Raw genomic sequence first — 18,089 nt, forward strand, 5'->3', positions numbered from 1 at the left:
CTCATGAATTTGCAGAATAGGGGAGATTCTATTGTAGCAGTTGAAATGAAATTTTCAAAGAACCCTTTGCTGTGCCTATTCTGGTTCTGTCCTGATTAAAACCTTTTCTGCCGTGAAAGAAGTTGAGCACCTTTATAAAACATTCATAAAGCCTCTTTCCAAAGAGATTAATGAGACTTTTGATAGTAGCGGTATTATGGTATCTAAAGGCAAACGTAAAACACCAACGGCACTGACTTTTGAATAAAAGGTGTTGATAGAACATAACAAGGCTAGTTTCATAGACACACTTAAAAGATGACTTGCATAAGTAAAGAACATGCAGAAAATTAACTTTTGATAGCTTCAAATGTCGATCTACAAGTTCAGTAATTTTTTGCCTGAGCTGGAAAACATTGAAACACCCAGGCAAACGCTAATTTCAGATTATGCACTTTATTTGACAGTGTTTCAGATAGAATATCATAAACAAGATTTTTGTAAAAGTTAATTTATCCATAGTGGTGCATTTCATAAAAATAGTTGCTCACTTACAGTCTTTGTGACTAATAATACATGGAATCATATTTATAGAGATACTGTACAAGGTAAATTCACAGCTAACACTACACAGCAATATTTCTCCAAAGGGTAAGTGACGTGCCATGTTCACAGATTATTTTGATTACAGACGGCATACAGCAATTACTGCACAAGTAAGAGCTGTGAACTGTGCAAAATATAGTTTGCTTCTGCAATCGTAATCCCAGTCTTTCATAAATCTAAAATCAGAGGGTAATACAGGTACGTGCACTACAATACAGAAGCATTGTCCAAAACCTGACAATAATGTACCTTTAATGGTAGAAATCAGATTATGGCTAGGCCAGAGGATAAAGTAGGTGAACTTTGCTCACGCTCATTGTTAAGTAAACTTCAATGTGAAAATCAACTCCATTATTTTATTACTATTACACTATTTTTGTGCTTGGTTCACTGATATGGATATAAAGGTTGGGTTGCTTTGATACAAGATGCAATTTAAATTAAATATGTTAGCTTGTGTTACTCAGTGACAAGGCCCTAGTATGATTTAAAACAACTTTAACCCCTGGGCTAGGCATTTGTTTTGTAAGTTGAATATTTACAAAAATTCAGCTTCACGTAGACTTCCATTTTTCTTCAGTGCCTCATTCCTCAGTGCAGTTTTACTTAAGGCCAGACTCTTAACAACTGATGTTCCCACTAATACAAAGATTACTGATACAATGTCTATGACTGCAGCATACAGATGAAGCAAATCCTTCATACATTAAACATTTTTTTCAACTGAAGCACCAATAACGTTCTTGCTCTCTGTTTAGTTTACCAACATAATTGCACTGCACTGATCGGTATAGTTCACAGGTTTGACTCATGGATGCTGCCCCTGGCCCAACAGCATAGTGGTGAAACTTCAGTTTATTGAAGGTTCAAAATACTGCTGGTTGCTTTCTTTAAAGTCTTTCGTACCCAAACACATCATTGCCCCATTGAATATTATTCCCATTATATTGTTAATGCAAATGCTTCCAGTTTATAAGGCTGAGTGACTGTTCAAATTAAGTTAGATAAATAACGTGATAAGAGGAAATGCTGGGAGAATGTCCTGCATCTATCCTACAATAGGGAGAATAACATATTATTACTTTATCTGCCCATGGTGGCAGCACCAGATTTCAGTGTACTGGGATACTTATCGGAACCAGGGATTTTCCATGGCCCAGGCGAGACAGTTGACTTCCGAGTTAAAGTGTTATTACTTTGAATAGCAAGATTTGAACGTGTATGCTCTTCACTGGGGATCTTTTTGGGATCTCGTTCAAGGTCTTTGTTGACCTGTTCTAAGGCATTTTTGTGGAAGTTACCAACATCACCACTATTTGTCCATAGGCCAAAATCTGCTGATTTCACCTTATGTTTATGTGTTTTCAGCAATGTTCTCCCAGTGGTATTCTCAACTTTATGATCCACTTTTATTCCAGGAGATCTTCCCCTCCTGGAAGCTGGGGACATGGATCTACCACGTTTATGCTTTTCATTGCTCGTCTCATCAAACTTGTCCTCCTCTGATTTAGTCTCTGTAAAACATTTCCTCCCAGTTGCTCTGTTCTCAGAGGTGGTCCTGCCACCATATGTCTTTTTGCTATTTTCTTTAGAAAGCCTAGGAAGGTTCTTCTTATAGGTTTGATGTTGCTTCAACTTATCCACTTTTCCTGGGCTCTCCGATCTGTCCCTTCTTCTTCTCTCGTGGTAATCTGCAGAGTGCTCCCTTCTCACGATATCACGTTCTTTCTTGATGTCCCTTAATGTCTCTGGGGCTAGCTGGTGAATGGAATCACAGGTTGGGGCAGAATGCGATGACGATGATGGTGGTATCAGATCATCAGGGATTGTGGTTATTTCCGACAAGCTTGGGGAGCCTGCAGAGGAAGCATTCCAGGAGCTGTGGTTGTCTGCTGAAACAATAATTAAAAAGAGTCAGCCTAGGAATTCTGAAATAAAGTCAGGGATGGACAATAAATTCTGGCTTTGCCAGCAATACTCAAATCACATGAACAAGTAAAAGAAAAGAAAATGTTTTCAATAAATGACCTTGTTATGGATCTAAATCTGGCCGAATGTCAAATTACTTATCATTACTTTAGTTCTTTTTTTTCTGTAATTTGCATTTAATTTACAGTTACAATTCCTCATTAAAATATATGGTTATTGTCTATTTGCAACCAAAAATTCTTCTTTTAGTACTTAGTACAGAATGTCCTGAAGTTGGGAATAATCCTTATAATGTAATAGGACATGTAAAAATTCAAAAGTAGGAATGAGAAAAATTGCATGAATTGCCACCATTTTGATGAAATATTTAATGACATGCAAAATAGGTGAAAATGCCTATTTTAAAGCTCTAATTTCCTAAAAGTTTCACTTATGGACAATATTCCAAGGATTGCTGACTTTTGCTACAATTTTGCACTTTTAAATCAGAATAATAATACACCTTTGCTTTGGCTGTAAAACTACACAAAAAAATTAAAAATGTATCCACCCCTAATCTACACCCCTAAATTTGTCTGATATTCTCAAATAGCTTTTATATTTAAAGGTACATTCCGCCAGCTAGCATGATGACGCTGCATAATGGAAATCAGTGTGAGTCACTGTCCTTTATTATATATTCACAAATATAATTTATACATATTCATTTAAAGTAATGGTTGCAGCCTTGTTGAACTTTAGAACTATTGCTAAAGGTCAGAATTTCAAGTCTAACAGTAGTAAGAGGAAAATCCAGCCAACAAGGAGTGCACACCATATGAGTAAGATTTACAAAATTATTTTAGTCCTTAGCCTTGCACCAGGACCAGAGAAATGAGTGTCCCTGTGTCAGCCAGTTTATGTGTGTGTTTTCAGCCCATACAAACTAATGTTAAACAAACACTATTCATACAATAATAGTCAACTATCATCTGTGGTTTAACGTTGTAACATTAACCCTAATCTACAAAAAATAATTAATTTAAAAACTACATAATTTTGCGCACCTTATCTTTTCCCATTTCCTTCGATCTATCTTTTTATTTACAGTTGACGTTTTTAATCTTAATTCTTGTAAAAAATTTCCTCACCCTCTTTTTATTCCTGGCTCCACCATTCATCCTCTGAAGGGCTCATTGAGGCACTTGTTGTTGCCTCCTTATGAGCTGCAACCCCAAATGTTCCATTCTTCCCTCTCTGATCTCCCCACCCAGCGGATCCATTGGTGGTTAATCTTGCCAATCTTCTTCCTACCCAATTCATCCCTGTGAACTCTGCCAACAGCTCAGCTATTACCACCCACCTCTGCACCTCCCACAAGATGTCCCTTAACTTGTGAACAAGGCCTTTGCCATCCATGAGTTTATAGTGGATGAATGTATTGACATCATGGCCATGTTGGAAACCTGGCTGAGGGATGATGAAACCTTCCCCTAAATCAAGTCTCCCTGCAGCCTATACTTTCCACCACTTGCCCTGACCAGACTGTGGTGGTGCAGCACTTACCACCAATTAGTTCTTGGTCTGTCCCCCTATACTTCTGGTACCATGCCCTCCTTTGAGCATCTCACTTTGTTCCACCATTCTCACCTCTCATTCAAAATCCTTGTTCTCTACTGCCCATCCAAGTACCATAAAAAAAATTCCCATTGGGATATCTTCACTGTTTTCCTCCCTCAGCCTCTGCACCTTCTCATCCTTGGTGATTTTAACTTCTACCTCAATTCATCATGCTCTCTCTCATCTGAGCTCACTGTCCTCCTATCCTCCCTTAATCTCCCCAAATTAACTTCAATAGAAGCTATATTCTTGGCCACCCTCTTGACCTTCCCTCTCACATGGCCTCACTACTCCAATAGCATCAATCACAGATAAGGCCATCTCTGATCTCCTACTTGTATTGCTCACCATACACATCTCCTTTCCCCATCCCCATCCTATTTCCTGCCGTGTCCACTCCTAGAGTTAAATTCTCTGCCAATTCACTCACAATGATATTTTCAAAATCAAAACCGTCTAGCCTTTGGCACTCCTTTCGGCAGCTCTGAGCTGGCTCAACTACACTTACCTCCAGCTTTGATGACCTAGTTCCTATTAGGATCTTTACTCTCTCTCACACTGGACATCCCCTTGGTAAGGTCCTCATCACCACTCCCTTAAGTTTAGGGCATCTAAACTTGAATGGATATGGTAGACAGCTGGCTTAACCAATCACCGCCAGATCTGGCTGGGCAATACGAAGCTGCACTCTTCTCCCAAAACTTCTCACTGTTCCGTGGTCATCCTGGAATGCAGAGATAACCACCGGCTTCTTTTCTCTGTAGCAAAATATTTTCTTAAACTGCTCTTCTCTGTCCTCTCCACCCTCACCTGTGAGAAGTTCATGAACTTTTCTTATCACTAAGATTGAAACCACCCAATCAGCTGCCACTGTTGCTTCCCTCCTTTTGCTTAGCCCACTGAGCCAAACTTCCTCTAAAATTCTCCTCTGCCCTAGCTTTGAATTCATGTTTTCCCCTAGTTTCTTTCCAATCTCCCCTCATACCTGCTTTAATCTTAATCTTGTTTGTCTATGACATCCAGTGCCTGCTCCCTCAACACTATCCCCAATAAACTGCTGCCCATCCAACTTCCCCTCCTGGTCGTCATGTTATCTGATGCTGTTAGTGTTCATACGCTGTACTGCAAAAATAATGTTGGAAGCAGATGCTTGGGATAATTGTTTTAAAAAATGAACTCCATGTTACTTTAAAATCATGGTGCTTTTTAATAGTTTGCTTATTAACATTGTTAATAAGATAATAATAAGTAACACAAAGATCACTGTTGCAAGTTTCCAAAACATGCTGCTGTGTTACGGATAAATCTAGATTCTAACACTGCACTTGATAAATTATTTTCCTTCCTGTGCCTATAGGCCATACTGAATATAAATGTGACATGACTGATGCTTCTCTGGAGGGCTGCTTTTTAACATATACAATGTTTTGTTTCACAAATTAGGAATTTTAAAAAAAGCAAAATATTACATTCTTCAAAGAAAACTGATAAATTTTCATTCTGCTCAATTGCTGCTTTGGCAGGCACGCATGCAATTAGGGGCACATCTCACAATCCCAGAACTCCTGTTCCAAAGTGGCGTGCAGATGTTGCTGAGTAGGTTATCTTGGTGACCAAGGGAAAGGGGGGGAATCAGCACAGGCACTTGAACAGGACAAAACTGGGTAATCAGTTTTCAGTAAAAATATATACTTTGTTATTTATTAGTCGACATCATGTTTCAAATTCATAAGTTGTGGTACATATGTGTTGATGTGATTCCCCAAAATCCTTCCGTATTTAAATTAGTTTTCAGACATAACCCAGCCATCGTGTCACTATTGGACCCGGCAGCTGACAAGCCCCCGGCCCCCACTTGTTTCACGCTGGGTGGGCCTTAATTGGCCCGCCAGTGTGAAATCGTGGTCAGGGCCTGATTGCGGGCGGCCTATTTCGCGGCCACTACCAGGCCCGCCCGCCACGCTCACCTAACAAAGGGAAAATCCTGCCCCAGGTCCCAAGTTAGTTCTGATCTTGTTGTAAGATCTGGTGTAAGAGTTACAGGGCAAACATCAACAAGAATAGGTGCTAGGTGAAGCATAAATGTGATGATGAATTCCAAGAAACACTCATGAAGCAACTTAACATCATGGCATGCAACACGAGGCAGGCATTCTCCTATAGAAAACGCAACCAGAGATGTGGAAAATGAATAAGTATAAGCTAGTGACATGCCTTTATGTTAATTGCCTTCTGAAAGTGTTACTAAATTATTGGTATACCTCACCCTGGCAAGTGAACAGAACTGATCTGAAGTTTGATATATGTAACTACAACACTTCTAATTATTATGAGGTTATCAAATTCTCCTTAAATATTTCACAGAAGGTAATGTAAACTTGGGGGCTGGTTTGTTCGGTCGGTTAGTGTGTTGTTCAGAATAATGCCAACAGCACAGGTTTAATTCCTGTTCTGGCTGACGTAGACTTGGGATCTCCTCACCCTGTTCCTGAGAGTGCAAAGCAACGGCAAACCACCGCTGACAAAGACTGCCAAGAAAAATGGCTCAGGATGAAGCATGAGCATACAATGAGCAAAGGACCTGTCTTTGGACACAGCACATGTTCAATCAGTACAATTTAAATTTAAATACAATAGGTTATCCAGAATATCATGGGAGTGATTTTAAATTCTGTCTGGTGGGAACAGCGCTCCCAAGGTAGCAGCAATTCACTTAATGCTTCATTTCTAATATGTACAATATTTTGTTTCATCAATAAGGCATTTATAAAATATATTTTTGAGAATAACTCAAAACTGCTAAATTGGCAGTACATATATGTGTATATCAATTCTTGCATTTGCACGTTGGGCCCCAAAATTGCATGGGCTGCTTGATTTTAGCACTTACACAAAGATCAGAACTAACTTGGGGCCTGGGGCAGGATTTTCCCTTTGTTGGGCGGGCGGGCTGCGAAACAGACTGCTGTCCGTGGTTAGGCCCCGACCACGATTTCACGCTGGTGGGCCAATTAAGGCCCACCGAACGTGAAACGAGCAGGGAGAGGGGCCTGTCGGCCTCCGGGTCCAATGGCAACCCGACAGCTGGTTTAAAAGCAGCCTAGGAAGCCCCTGGAAGGATGCCACGGAGGACATCCCCTGAGCCGACACTATGGACCTGAGTGCAGCTGGACGTGGCTGGCTGAAGGGCAGATCGGGTGGTCACTGCCCCCCCACCCCCCTCCAGCTTCTCTGATGAGTACCTCATCGTCCTTTTGGAGGAGGTGGCTGCCAGGAGGGACACCTCTGTCCCCAGGGATGGGAGGAGGAGGCCACTGTACCTCACCAAGAAGGCATGGGAGGAGGTGACAGAGCCACTCAGCAGTTGTGACATGGTGTGGCGCTCCTGGGTGCAGTGCCAGAAGCACTTCAATGACCTGCTGCATTCAGGAAGGGTACCATGTTGGCATGGGTAGGTGTGCAGATGTGTTAAGGTCTGGCCGTACCCCCATGGACCTCAGGGGTGCAAAAGTCTGAGTGTCAACTGTCAATGGTGCTGGAGCTGGCCCAGGGGGGTGAGCCCTGGCTGCTTGGACTGAGTGCCTTGCGGCTTGAGGGCCACAACTTGGATGTGCCCTGCGAGGCGTCCCTTAGCTGGGGTTGGCCAGGCTGCAATGGCGCTGCAGGTACAGAGTGGACTAATCAATGCTCCTCTGTTGTTCCAGGAGAAGACAGCCCACAACAATATAGAAAGATTGCAGACCCTGCTAGCCTCCTAATCCCCTCGAGATATGAGTAAGACGCCCTGGAGCTCGGGAGCTGCCATGACACACGTGCAACCGGACATGAGAGGTGGGAGTGCCAGAGGAAGATGAGAGTGCAGTGCACAGAGGTGAGAATTTTGGTTTGTGCAAACATTCTTGTGCAGTCTGTTCATTGATGTGAGTCTTGAGCCTGGAGTCCCCCATTGATCACTGGACGACAGGGGCAGCATGATCCAGATCTCCGTTGTCTCACCAGGGTGCCTGGCATGCACAGTGACAGTGTGATGATTTTAACTAATGACATGTCTTTCTTCTCCCATTTAGGTTCGCCAGCAGGCGTTCACTCTCTGAAGGGCCACCTCTGACACTGGAGGACTACCAGGCATCATTTGTACCTGCGTCACACCCGCTCTCTGAAGCAGGCACCAGTGCAGATACCAGCACCTCGGTGGGCATTAAAGCATCAGCTTGTATCTCTGTGCACATTGGTGAGGGCACATCACAATCGCTTGAGGCGCAGGCGGAGGCAGAGTGTGCCCAGGGCGCTGGCAGTCGGAGGACTACTGTAGACCAGGACGATGCTCAGTCCAAGGCTGATGATGAGCCTCTGGAGTCGTCAATTAGGCAGCAGATGCTGGATGTCCAGCGAAATGTGTGGGAAGATCTGGCAGAGATCCATGACGGTATGCTTGCCATGGTCTCTGTGATGGAGGAGTCCATGTGGAGTGTGAGCAGTGTGTTGACCGAGCACACTGCCTCCTCCATTGAGAGAGTGGCGACTCTCATGGAGAGGCAGCTCCAGAGACAGAACGAGGGGTTCCTGGGGTTGCGCTCAGACCTGCAAGCCCTCACAAAGGCACTGACCTCAGGTGGTCAGTGTCAGTGTGGGAGATGGATGAGGTACCCAGAATCCCAACTAGGTGTCCATCAATGGTGTGCAGGGAGGTCCAGAGTGACTTCACATTGGCATACGAGCTGCCTGTTGTCTCTATGGGTCCTCTCAAGGTGCTCTGGATGACGGTAGCAGCTCCTCCACCCCTCTGTCAGTGACCGTGGCAACTGATGAGGCTGCGGAGACTAGGGAGATACCAGTCGTGGCACTGGCTGCTCCCTCCCAGGCAGGGCCAGCACAGGCCAGAGGACGACTGCCAAGGTCACCAAGGCCAACAAGACAGCAGAGTCAACAGGTTGTCTCCAATGCCGGTGCCAGTGAGGGGGCAGCACCTAGATGTAGCATTTGCAAACGTAAGTTAAAGGCACCATGAGCAAAAGAGGGACAGGTCACGGGTGATTTTATGTTCATTTTTGTTCATGTATACTGATCTGATGTTGAATACCAGAAACGTTTCTGTTAAGGTTATTGAATTGTCAGAATTACATAAATTGTGTTTTTGTCGGCATGACCTGAGTATGCTTCACCTTTTTATTTCCTTGGTGCAGGGAATGCCAGTATCTAGTGCTGGATGTAGGTGGCTCTAAACTATATTGCACAGGCACTGAGTGTTCTTTGTGTTCAAATGAAAGGGTCCTTTCAGACACCCGGGATGGAGGCAGCAGCCCTGTCATGTGTTTGAAGCTGATCTTTGGTAGCCTACTTGAAGGAGAGCTGGATCAAGACTTCCCTGGTGTCCCTGCCTCCTTGCAGGTTACTGAGGCCTGGCTCCATGCCCTCAGTGTTCTCCTCACCGTGCTTCTCTTCGGACTCACTACTGGACTCACCATCTCTGGCCTGTGGAGCTGCGTCAAGATCCTCTTCCTCCAGTGGGTTCCCCCTTGCCAGTGCCAGATTGTGGAGAGCGTAGAATGCAACTGCAATCAGTGACACCCACTCTAGGGGGTATTGTAGTGCTCCCCCTGAATGTTCCAGGTATGAGAAGCACATCTTGGTCCTCCCTATCACTGCCCCTGTGGAAGTATGACTCGTATTCTAACGCTTCCCTGCCCCTGTTCTTGGGCGGCAGAGAGGTATCATGAGCCACTTCTTCAATGGATAGCCTTTGTCACCCAGCAGCCATCAATCTAGTCGGGCTGGAGCACTGAAGAGCCTCGGCACCTGGGAGTGTCTCAGGATGTATACATCAGGGGGGCTGCCAGGCTCCCTTGCACAGACTTGCCGAATCTGCATCCTGTGGTCACACACTATCTGCACGTTCACGGAGTGGAATCCCTTCCTGTTGATGAAGGCACCCGGCTCACCCGCTGGCGCCTTGATGGCCACATGTGTGCAGTCAATTGCACCCTGGACGTGGAGAACCCAGCAAAGGCTCTGGCTTGCTCAACCTGGCTGGCCTCCTCCATATGGTGAAGAATAAAGGTCAGTACCAGCCTGAACAGAGCTTCTGTCACCAGCTTAACGCAACTGTGACTCACTGTCCCTCACTGACTGCTGGAAAGAGCCGGAGGCATAGAAGTTGAGGGCCACTGTGACCTTCAGAGCCACTGGCATGAGGTGTCCACCCATACAATCAGAGCTGATCTCGGGGCCCAATCATCTGGCAAATGGAGGTCACGCTCTCCCTTGAGAGGCAGAGCCTCCTTCAGCATTGCACCTCAGACATACCAAGGTAGCTGCATCGTCACCTGTAAGCGCTGGCAGCAGGACAGTGGCGTCTTCTGCGGCCCCTTCCGCCTTGGACCACCTGCTGGCCCTGCGCGCCTTGTGCTTCTCCTCCCTCAGGTCCCTCCCCTGGAAGCTTCATAGGGATACCTGGCCTCCTCTCCCTTCTGCCCCTCTCTTCCTCCTCAGAAGAGGTGCCTCCAGCGGAGACCACAATCCCTATTGCTAGGGTAAGGAAAGGCTGTCTGATACCTGGAAGGGTCCACATGGTCTGAATCCTCCAGGGGCCTGGAAGACAGCAATGAGTCCTGAAATGAAGCCTGGAAATGCTAAGAATGAAGCCCTGAATAAAGATGAAGCTGCCAAGTACCAAATAGCCACCAGCTGCAAACTATCTCCAAAACTCACTACTCACAAAGGCAATGCTGCTGACCCTTTTTATCCCACCCTTATATGAGGTTTGTGAAAATGTCAGCTGGCTGCTTGCCCGTTTTGCCTGTGCGACAAATAGAAAATCGCACAGGCAAGGAAAACTCACAGTCAATTGGACTGTTAAGTGGCCGCTTAATTAACGGCGGGCGTTGCTCCGGTACCTGCATGTGCCTGTCGAGCAAAATATCGCGCGAGTGTACGATGACGTTGGGACGCTCGCCTGATGTCATCATACACTATTTTACTCCCGATCGGGTTAGGCGCGTGCCTGCCCACGGGATGTAAAATTCTGTCCCTGCAGTGCTGACTCTGCCAGAGTATGCAAGGTGCATCTAATCTGCATGGAGCTGGCCTTGTTTCTAACATGGTACAATATTTTGTTTCATAAGGCATTTTTAAAAAAGACAAAATACTACCATCATAAAAGATAAAATTTCATCCTGCTCAATTGCTGCTTGGGCAGTGTATTTATGTGTATATCATTTTGCTTGGGGCTTCCAAATGGTTTTTTCAGGCTTCTGCCTTTTTGCTGTTGTGTGATGTTCATAGCATATGGTTGCAATTTTGAGGTACCAATGGATGTGATGTGCATGGGACATGCTCTGCCCACTGGAATCTACTAACGTGGTCTGGAGCTGACGCGTTGCATATTGTTCCCGGCACAAGCATAAGTTGCTGTCTCCTTTTTTAATTTATTCTTTCATGGAATGTGGGCATCCCACTGCTGCATTCACACCTATTCACTAGGTCTTACCCTATTAAAAGGGGGTGTTGCAGACCACGCCTGAAAAGGTAGCCTGTTTAAAAAAAACGTTGGGCAAGGACAAGAATGAAAGCTACTTTGGGCCCCACAAGTACCTATTGTCCATAACCTCCTCCCACAAGGATGGAGGGAAGGCTCTCAATACTGCAAGCCCAGAGGGCTAGAAACTCTGGAGACTCAGAAGTACCACTGGGAGATGCGGGCACTGCTGATGCTGTTTGGAGATCGAAGCTGCCTCAACATGGAGAAGCCCCTGCAGGCATCAATGAAATGCAAAAATGATGAGCCGGTAGTCGGTAGGCCTCTCAGAGTGGAAGGGAAACCCTGCCGTTGGATCATCTTTGGCCATGATTGTGGCCTTTCATGTTTCTGGACCCATCAATGGGATATAGAGCCTCTGACTATAATGACCTCCCAGGCCTACCATAGGGATGCTGCCTCCATTGGACTGAATAGCCTCCACATGTAACAAGGCCACAAAATCATCCCTGAATGGGACTTTAATAAATGCAATTGGCAGCCTGCCTCCGTGGAGCAGGCAGCCAACCCGATTCACAGTCCACCACAGGTAAAGGACTCTGGTGGTGGGAAAGCTTTGGGCAGCTGCCCTGATGTGGCTCCTCCCTTATCCCGGTTACTTCGTCTCCAAGTCCGCCATAATGGGGCTGGGAAAATTCAACCCATTGGTTTTAATGATTGGATCACACCAAGTTAGCTTATAATGAGGTTCCCAGTACCCGCTTTCAACGGGGTTTTACTAGAATGGGTGATTGGTCTCCCCAGCGTTGCTGCTGGTGACTTGGGAGAAATGGTCCTTGTATGTGGTTTGCATATACGTTGCAGCCTGGCTGCCGTGACTTGGAACCAAGCTTAATAATGAGTCCAGTTGGTTGCCCTGCTATTTGGAATGTACCACCTCATTGCCAGTTATGAGCATGGCAGCTTCAGGGTCAATGAAAAGAGAGCCCCAAACAGCTGTGTGTCTCGAGAGACTAACACAACCTTAGGGGTGCAATAGAGTAAGAGTGCGGTGTTTGCTGCCAACACCATGTATGCACAGTTGTATGTTGATGGTAGGCCCAGGGTAGCAGCACATGCGTGGCTGCCATCTTTATAGGGGGCAATGAGCAACAAGGTTGATTCGTGGTCATCTCGGTTATTCTTTCTGTATTTTACCCTTTTCTCTTTTGCTTGTTTCATTGTTAATCTTTCAGCGTCGCGCTCAGTTTTTATTTTTATTTGTGTTTTGCTAATTTCAAGAAGTGTAAATCTGAGAAATCAACTAGCTATTCAATTGCCACACTAATTTTTGGAAAATTATGTCAGGCAGCTGGAGAGCTGATTAATAAAAAACTCGCAAAATTATTTACTGCAAAATTCCACAGCTTTACGTTTTTACCGCTGGTGGAACCACTACGAGGAAGCTCATAACATAGTCAGGCTTTTGCTGGTGCTGTGTCTCCTGCAAATTACATCATTGGTTTCTGCGCATGTACAGATGGCTATCGATGGTCATCTTGCATTGGCAGGAGACATAGTGGAGTGCAAGAGTTATGCAAACTGGGGAAAGGAGAGAGTGATAAAAACAGAGTGGGGAAGAAAAGAGAAAAAGTAGGGGAGGGAGGAAAAAGAAACAGCAACACAAACTGCTGGAGGGAAGGAGGGAGATCTGATCACATTTCTACTTGGCTGCTTCTACATGTGTGTCACTGGAAGGAACGGGTCTGAAATATTTCCTAAGGGGTCCACTGAGGACTTGCTGTATTGCAGAGCTTGAAGGTTCTACGTGTGTGCCAGAAAAGGACTGTCCTATTTGTGATTCAAAATAAGAAGGGAACTCAAGAGTGTTGTGTGAGTGGTGTAAAAATGATGGAGACTTCACAGAAAGCCATGTCAATGATGAAAAGTGACAGAGAGCCCTACAGATGATTATGTAGGCAATGCAAAGAGACATGGGGTATTGCAAAATATTGGGTTAGTATTGCAAAGTGACGTGTGATAGTAGAAATTCTCAGGACAGTGATACAAACTGACAGTAGATCTCAGAAAATATTGAGTTAGTGGCATAAAGTATTATGGGACTTCACAAAATGTCATTGCGTTAGTCAAGCAAAATGACAAGGTAATCATAGAGTATTAGGTTGGTGAACTGGAACAGCATGGGATATTGGATTTGAGTTGGGGCCTCAGAATTTTAAGCTGTTTTGGAGATTGAATTATACCTGACATAAGATAACATGTTTTTAATTTTTTTTAAAATTCATTCAATTGGCTGAAAATACTTGTGGAATTTTGAAAAAGGATGAGAATTATAGAGAACAGATGGGTTTTTTGATCTTGCAGGGATAACACTTTAGGTACTCCATAAAACAGCATTCCAAAGAAAAGGAGAAGAAAAATCCCATTCCTTATCATTACCTAGTGATCTCTGCTGAAAAGTATGCACATGTGGACATTAGGGGTTTTGCTGTAATGTTGTCTGTGGTTTAGTAGACTAAAACGTTGAAATTAAATTTCCACAGAGGTTCTCCTACTTGCCTGTCTTAACTTTGACCGAAGACCCATGAAAACTTAGAAAAATGGCATAACCAGTTCTCATACTGTTTTTCCCGGGTTTCTGTAGCTTTTGTGACAAAGTTAAGGCAGACGAGCAGCAGAAGCCCTGCTGGAAATTCATCCCCATTCATCGTCTAGATGATGGCTTGTACAGACAGAAATGTCAGAGGCTCACAATTTCATTGCCCTACCAGCTGATATGGAGACATGATGTAAGAATTTAGAATGGCAGGTTTTAGATCGCCCATTACTTTAAAAAAAATCTAAAATTCACAATAAAAGCACTTCATGATATTATAGGTATATATTTGTTAAAAATACTGAAATTCTTAAATCTTGACGATATGCTTGACATGAAATGAAAGGAATAATCTTTTCATAAGAATATAAGAAATGGGACAGGAGTAGACCATTCGGCCCCTCGAGCCTGCTCTGCCATTCAATAAGATCGTTGCTGATCTTCTTGTGTTTCGATTTCCACATTCCCATCTAACCCCGATAACCTTCCCTTGTCTAACAAGAATCTATCTACCTCTGCCTTAAAAATATTCAATGACCCCTCCTCCACCACCTTCTGAAGCAGAGAGTTCTAAAGTCGCACAGCCCTCTGAGGGGAAAAAAATTCTCCTCATCTCTGTCCTAAAAGGGCGACCCCTAATTTTAAAACTGCCCCCTAGTTCTAGACTCACTCACAAGAAGAAACATCCTTTCGACGTCTACCTCGTCAAGGCCGTTCAGGATCTTGTATACTTTGATCAAACCAACCTTCACTCTTCTAAACTCCAGTGCAAACAAGCCCAGTCTCTCCAATCCTTCCTCATAAGCCAACCCACTCATTCCAGGTATTAGTCTAGTAAACCTCCTTTGAACCGCCTCCAATGGATTTACATCCTTCCTTAAATAAGGAGACCAAAACTGCACACAGTATTCGAGGTGCGGTCTCACCAATGCCCTGTATAACTGAAGCATATCATCTTTACTTTTATGTTCAATCCCACTCATAATAAAGGATAGCATTCCTTAGCCTTCTTAATTACTTGCTGTACCTGCATACTAACTTTTTGTGACTCATGTACTAGAACACCTAGATCCCTCTGCACCTCAGAATTATGTAGCTATTCTCCATTTAAGTAATACTCTGCTTTTTTGTTCTTTCTGCCAAAGTGAACAACTTTGCATTTTCCCACATTAAACTCCATTTGCCAGATCTTTGCCCACTCACTCAACCTATCTATATCCATCTGCAACCTCCTCACTACTTTCCTACCTATCTTCGTGTTATCTGCAAATTTAGCTCCATATCTTCACTCCCCTCATCTAAGTCATTGATGTAAATCATAGGATGTTGAGACCCCAGTACTGATCCCTGTGGGACTCCACTCATCACATCCTGCCAATCAGAAAAAGACCCATTTATGCATACTTTCTGCTTTCTGCCAGCCAGCCAATCTTCTACCCATGCTAATATGTCACCATGCGCTTTTATTTTCCGTAATAATCTTTGATGTGGCACCTTATCAAATGCCTTCTGAAAATCCAAGTGCAGTACGTCTAAGCTCCCCTTTATCCACTGTGCATGTTTCTCCTTCAAAAAACTCCAATAAATTGGTTAAACATGATTTTCCTTTTACAAAACCATGCTGACTCTTCTCTATTTCCTTGGGTTCTTCTAAGTGCCCAGCTATAACCTCCTTAATGATTGATTCTAATAACTTCCCCACGACAGATGTCAAGCTAAGTGGCCTATAATTTCCTTCCCTTCTTGAATAGAGGGGTTATATTTGCTACTTTCCAATCTGTTGGAACCTTTCCAGAATCTAGTGAATTATGGAAAATTAACACCAGTGCATCAACTACCTCATTAGCCACCTCTTTTAAGATCCTAGGGTGTAGTCCATTGGGACCAGGAGGCTTGCCAGCCCACAGCTCCATCAATTTTCTCAGCACCATTTCCCTAGCGATTTCAATTTCACCAGGTTCCTTTCTCCCGTTCACCTCCTGATTTGCAGCTATTACTGGAATGTTTTTTGTATCCTCTATAGTGAACACAGAAGCAAAATATTTGTTCATTTCTTCCGCCATTTCCTTATTATCTATTATTAGCTCCCCACTGTTACTCTCTAGAGGACCAACCCTCACTTTACTTACTCTTTTCCTTTTTAAGTACTGTAGAAATTCTTGCTATCTGTTTTTACATTTCTAGCTAGCTTCCTCTCATACTCTAATTTCTTTCTTTTGATTAATCTTTCAGCCATTCTCTGCCATTCTTTATATTTTGTCCAATCGTCTATCCTGTCACGTATCTTTGCGGAGTTCTCTGCTTTTTCCTTAAGTTTGACGCTTTCCTTAACTTCTTTAGTTAACCACGGATGGTGGGTCCTCCTCTTAGAATTTTTCTTTATAGTAGGAGTGTCTTTATTCTGAATACTCTGAAATATCCCCTTAAATGTCTGCCACTGCTTCTCTATTGATCATACAGCACAGAAGGAGGCCATTTGGCCCATCATGGCTGTGCTGGCTCTTTGAAAGAGCTAGACAATTAGTTTCACTCCCCTGCTCAATCCCCACAGCCTTGTAACTTCATTCCCTTTAAATATTTATGCAATTCAATTTTGAAAATTACTATAGGGCTGGATTTTATGGGGTGCCATGGTCCCAGCCACTCCCCCAAGTTAAAAAGCTGCCCCTCCGGGAAGATCTGCTGTCCGTTATCATTAAATGACCATTTGGCTGTTAATGGTAGGATTTCTGCCCCTCAGGGACAAGAAGTCCCACCTCAGAGAGTTGCCAGCCAATTTGATAGCTGACAGCTCTGTAGTCCCAGCAGCGCCAGGAGTGAGCAGTGGCCACTGCTGGGTCTACGGGCAATCCCCAATGAAGATGGTTGCTGGAGCTGGACACCAAGGTAAATGAGGGGATTTTGCTGGATCAGGCTGGCAGGCACTGGTGAGGGTTTGAGGGGCCAGGTTTGAGAGGCCAGGAGGGAGGGTAAAGGGGTGGTGTGATCTTGGGGGAGGGGTGGGATCTGCCTCTGATGGGCACAGAACCCTGAAAATGAGGACCCCACCCCTTGCACGATACCCATCCGCACAGCTACAGCTGCTGGGCTACCTGCTTGGCATGGGTCTCCATTGCTGCGGGTAAAATAGCAGTGAGGGTGGGATGAACCCCTTAAGTGACCTTTGATTAGCCAGTCAAGGGCCTCAATAGGCTCAAGGGCAGGCAGCCTCCCCACGCTTCCATCGCCTATCATAAAATTTCATACAGTCGCGGTCAAGCAGGTAGGTGGCAGGAAGGCCACACGGTAGATATTGTGAAATACCCCACCTTCAAATCCACCAGCGTGGAGTATAAAATCTAGTCCATAGCTTCTGATTGCACCAGCATTTCAGGCAGTCTATTCCAGATCATTATAACTAGCTGCACAAGTTTTTTTCCCCTTATGTCACCTCTGGTTTTTTTGTGGATTTCCTTAAACCTGTGTCCTTGGTTACCAACCCATCACTGGAAACAGTTTCTTCTTATTTAGTCTATCAGGACCATTCATGATTTTGAACAGATCTATCACATCTCCCTTTAACCTTCTCTGCTCTAAGAAGAACAACTCCAGCTTTTGCAATATCTCCACAGAAATGCAGTCCATTATCCCTAATCTTTTTCTTAGGCAGTTCCTTGGGCCTGAGGGTGACTTGCTTCTACTCTGATTTGATGGGTTCTGAGGTGGCTGAAAAATCCAATATGCTATCTGCAGACTCTGCCAGAGGATATGTTTGGCCTCTTTAGGGATGCTTTGAGGAGATCTCTAAAGTGCTTCCATTCTTCCCCTGCGAGTTTCCTTCCATAACCTTGTTCAGAGTTGAGCAACTCCTTCAGGAATCTGGTGCCAGGCATACAAATGATATGTCCAGCCTATTGGAGCTAGGTT

General features: G+C 44.3%; 1 protein-coding gene across 13 annotated transcripts in view; it reads right to left on the reverse strand.

Moving 5' to 3' along the window:
• Positions 1-419: 419 nt before the first annotated feature.
• Positions 420-18,089, reverse strand: part of magi2a (membrane associated guanylate kinase, WW and PDZ domain containing 2a) — a 959,248-nt gene continuing 941,578 nt past the window's right edge. For 9 of the 13 annotated variants that reach the window (XM_078553298.1, XM_078553288.1, XM_078553290.1 and 6 more), the window contains one exon: positions 420-2,477. In XM_078553298.1, the coding sequence (XP_078409424.1) occupies positions 2,418-2,477 (60 nt within the window). In that variant the 3' untranslated portion in view covers positions 420-2,417. The remainder of the gene's footprint in view (positions 2,478-18,089) is intronic. The other 4 variants (XM_078553297.1, XM_078553296.1, XM_078553287.1 and 1 more) reach the window with 2 other exon arrangements.

Source organism: Cetorhinus maximus, chromosome 12, assembly GCF_964194155.1.
Source record: "Cetorhinus maximus chromosome 12, sCetMax3.hap1.1, whole genome shotgun sequence".
Lineage (NCBI taxonomy): Eukaryota > Metazoa > Chordata > Chondrichthyes > Lamniformes > Cetorhinidae > Cetorhinus > Cetorhinus maximus.